The 2,991-nt window shown below is 54.4% G+C and overlaps 1 protein-coding gene across 1 annotated transcript; it reads right to left on the bottom strand.

Annotated features, from left to right (window-relative positions):
• Positions 1–1,303: 1,303 nt before the first annotated feature.
• On the bottom strand, positions 1,304–2,985 carry LOC119341072 (heat stress transcription factor C-2b-like). The gene is made up of 2 exons (XM_037612972.1): positions 2,698–2,985; positions 1,304–2,163 (listed from the first exon to the last, which is right to left on the bottom strand). The coding sequence occupies exons 1-2, from the start codon at positions 2,980–2,982 to the stop codon at positions 1,585–1,587; spliced, it is 864 nt and encodes a 287-aa protein (XP_037468869.1). The 5' UTR covers positions 2,983–2,985; the 3' UTR covers positions 1,304–1,584.
• Between the last annotated feature and the right edge of the window lie 6 nt (positions 2,986–2,991).

The following is a 2,991-nucleotide window of genomic DNA, read 5'->3' as shown; positions in this document are numbered from 1 at the left end:
CACCGCAAGCACTCGCACGGAAGTGCGTCGCCCTGCGGACGGCGAGGGCCTCAACATTGAGGGGAGCTTCTTGAAGCCAGGCAGAGTCGTCGGCGATGAAAACGAGCGCGCCGAGAAGGATCTCGCGGCCCAACGCCAAACCACCGCTGAAAACCATGTTGACGGAGAACGAAATTTGCAACCTCACCGGAAGTCGCTTAGACGCCTGCCCCATAGTGGGCGCCAAATGTCGTGGGAGTAAGTCTGACAGTAAGAATAGGGGGTACGTAGGAGGAGGCAAGGTCCTAGCTACGGTGAAGTTGCACACACAAGTTTACGAGTTCATGCCCCTCTCAGAGGAGGTAATAACCCTACGTCTCGGTGCCCTGAGGCTTTGTCGACTGGATTATGCGTTGATGTTACAAGGGGTGCGAACCCTTATGCCTGAGAAGGGGTGGCTTATATAGAGTGCGCCAGGACCCTCGCAACCTTCAGTTCACAGGGTTCAATATGAGTTAAGGTAGGGGCGTTACTGGTAACGCCAGTCATTAATAATCTTTAAGACTACAGAGTGAACGCCTGACCGTTGCCATCCTCGGATGACTTTAGATATTTTATACTCCGAGTGGTTCTTCATATGGTCAAGTGTCCCTACTGTGGTCGAGTGAAATTGGGATATCCGAATGGAGTCTTCTGTCGAGTGGATTGCACTTCAAGGTGATTCCAGTCGGTACTTTGTGTTGGTCTTTGAATGGCTTTGATTATAGGGCAATATCCTTGGATGGGGTGTCTAGGTCAGGCTTAAGACCCTACCCTAGGTACATATCCTCGTCACCGCCGTAGAAGGACTCTTGGTCTATCTTAGAATGGCAGCTGACTCTTCAAACTTAGGGTGGCAGATGAGTCCGGTATTTATCTTAGGGAAGGGGGTGCAGGTTCGCAGGAAAAAAATTATTCATCGCCGGGGTTAAAGGGATGGCCGGTGATGCTGCATGACGGTCGGCTGCGGTTGGGGGAGGGCAGGATGGCATGGGAGCGTCGTTGACCGCGGTCGGTTAAGATGTGGTTGTTGGGCGGTTCGAGGTAGAAGGTGAGCAGTAAAGACAGTTCGGATGTTGAAGAATCTGATCTAGCCATCTATCTCGCATCCAACGGGTCGTAATGAATCGACTGGCCCAAATTGCTTTTTCAGTCACCTCACCTGACCTCTAGCCAATCCCTTCCATTTTCTATATAGTACAACTACAACCAAACATGGAAACTGAGGGCTGGGGAATACCAATCTAAATCGGCACTGTCATTACGTGCATCCAAAGGCGGCCTAAGAAGAATCAAATAGATTGTTTTTGTTGACTTGCAATGCACACGAATTTTTGTTGACCGTAGCCTCCCAGCGGAGGCGCCGTCAAAACGGACAGATAAAACCCAATGCATGGATAAAACGTACAGAGAAAACACGAATTTGCAAATTGTGTCATCCCTGGAACAAGGCAGACTGGGAACATGTAGCGGTCAAAATGGCAGACTCACGCAATGCCAATAATTCGGCCATAAACCAAGCAGTTAGCACACGCGGGCGGCGCAATTTCTGTCGGGCGTCACTACTCAGTACCCACTGTCCACTCCAAACGCAAACGTGCAGCCGGCACCACCACCGCCCGACCCGGCGGCCGCCTCCACCGGCACCGGCGCATTGGCGAACGCGTCGTCGGTGTAGAACCCCGCGAAGTCGACGGCGTCCGGCCCAAACGCGGACACGTTGCCGAAGTCGCCGTCAAGCAGCAGCCTCGCCCTTTTCTCGCCGCCCTCCACCGGCTCCTGATCGCCGCCGGCCGCGTTGCCGCTGTTGCCGACCAGGCGCTGCAGCGTGTCGCGGTCGCCGACGATGGTGAGGAGGAACGCGAGCATCTGCTTGGGCTTCCGCTCGGTCTCCTGCACGCGGCGCCACATGGCGGCCACCCTGTCGTCGATGGTGCTCTGCTCCTTCTTCAGCCTCACCACCTCCGTGGCGACCATGGTCATGTCGTCGTCGGTGAGGCCGGCCGCCCCCGCGTCCTTGCGCTTGCCGCCGCCGCCGGGGGCGGGGGTGCCACGGCGGACGATGTTGCGCAGGAGGTGCGTCTGGCCCCGGAGGAAGGAGCCGTGGGCGAACTCCCACCGGTCCGGATCCACCTTGCGGAAGCCCTGAGGTGAAGCGGAAAATAATCTGATCAGGGCAGAATCTAGTGCTTTGTGAAACAAATCTGCGCTTTTCGACTCCAGCCCGCTATACGTGTCACGTTCTTGTACTTCAAATCACGAACACATGGAAATGCTGCTTCGAAGCGGATAAACGTTGTACTACTTCGAACTCCTCCTTCCTTTTCGCCAAAGGCGCAAAATATTCAGAAGCTTGCCAGTAATTGACATCGCGCGCCACGTGGTCTTCTTATGTCCATAAATCGACACCCCAACCAGTTTTTTTCCAAAAGAAATCGACACCCCAACCACACACAGTAAAGACGAACTGCATCCTAAAAAAAAAGACGAACTACATACTCCCAAAAAATGTCACGCATACACAGTTGTACACACGCGCACACAAGAACTTGTACAGAAATCTCTCTCTCTCTCTCTCTCTCTCTCTCTCTGAATCAAGATAAGCAGAGCACGCGCGGCTTAACATGGAGCAGGAATCGACAACAGAACCACAGATCGAGTAGGAATCAAGTGACTGACATAGGTGTTGAGCTGGCGGACGAAGCTGGAGAAGTTGTTGTGCTTGAAGTGCGCGGGGAGCATGGTCTGCGAGAAGACGAAGGGGTCGGCGACGACGAAGCTGTTGTTCCCCTTCCCCCACCCGATGACCCCGTCCGTCCCGGGGTCCTCCACCATCCGGTACGTCTTCCACACGAACGGCGCCGCTCCGCCGCCGACGCTCGCCGCCGCCATCGGTCTCTCTCTAACTAAAGTCCCGCAGGATTTGTCCTGAGATTTCTTGATAAAGTAATGGGAGGAGAGCATAAAGCTCAA

The sequence above is a fragment of the Triticum dicoccoides genome, chromosome 7B (genome assembly GCF_002162155.2).
Source record: "Triticum dicoccoides isolate Atlit2015 ecotype Zavitan chromosome 7B, WEW_v2.0, whole genome shotgun sequence".
NCBI classification, from domain to species: Eukaryota; Viridiplantae; Streptophyta; class Magnoliopsida; order Poales; family Poaceae; genus Triticum; species Triticum dicoccoides.
The sequence above is the reverse complement of the archived record's forward strand: the minus strand, read 5'-3'. Positions and strand labels throughout refer to the sequence as shown.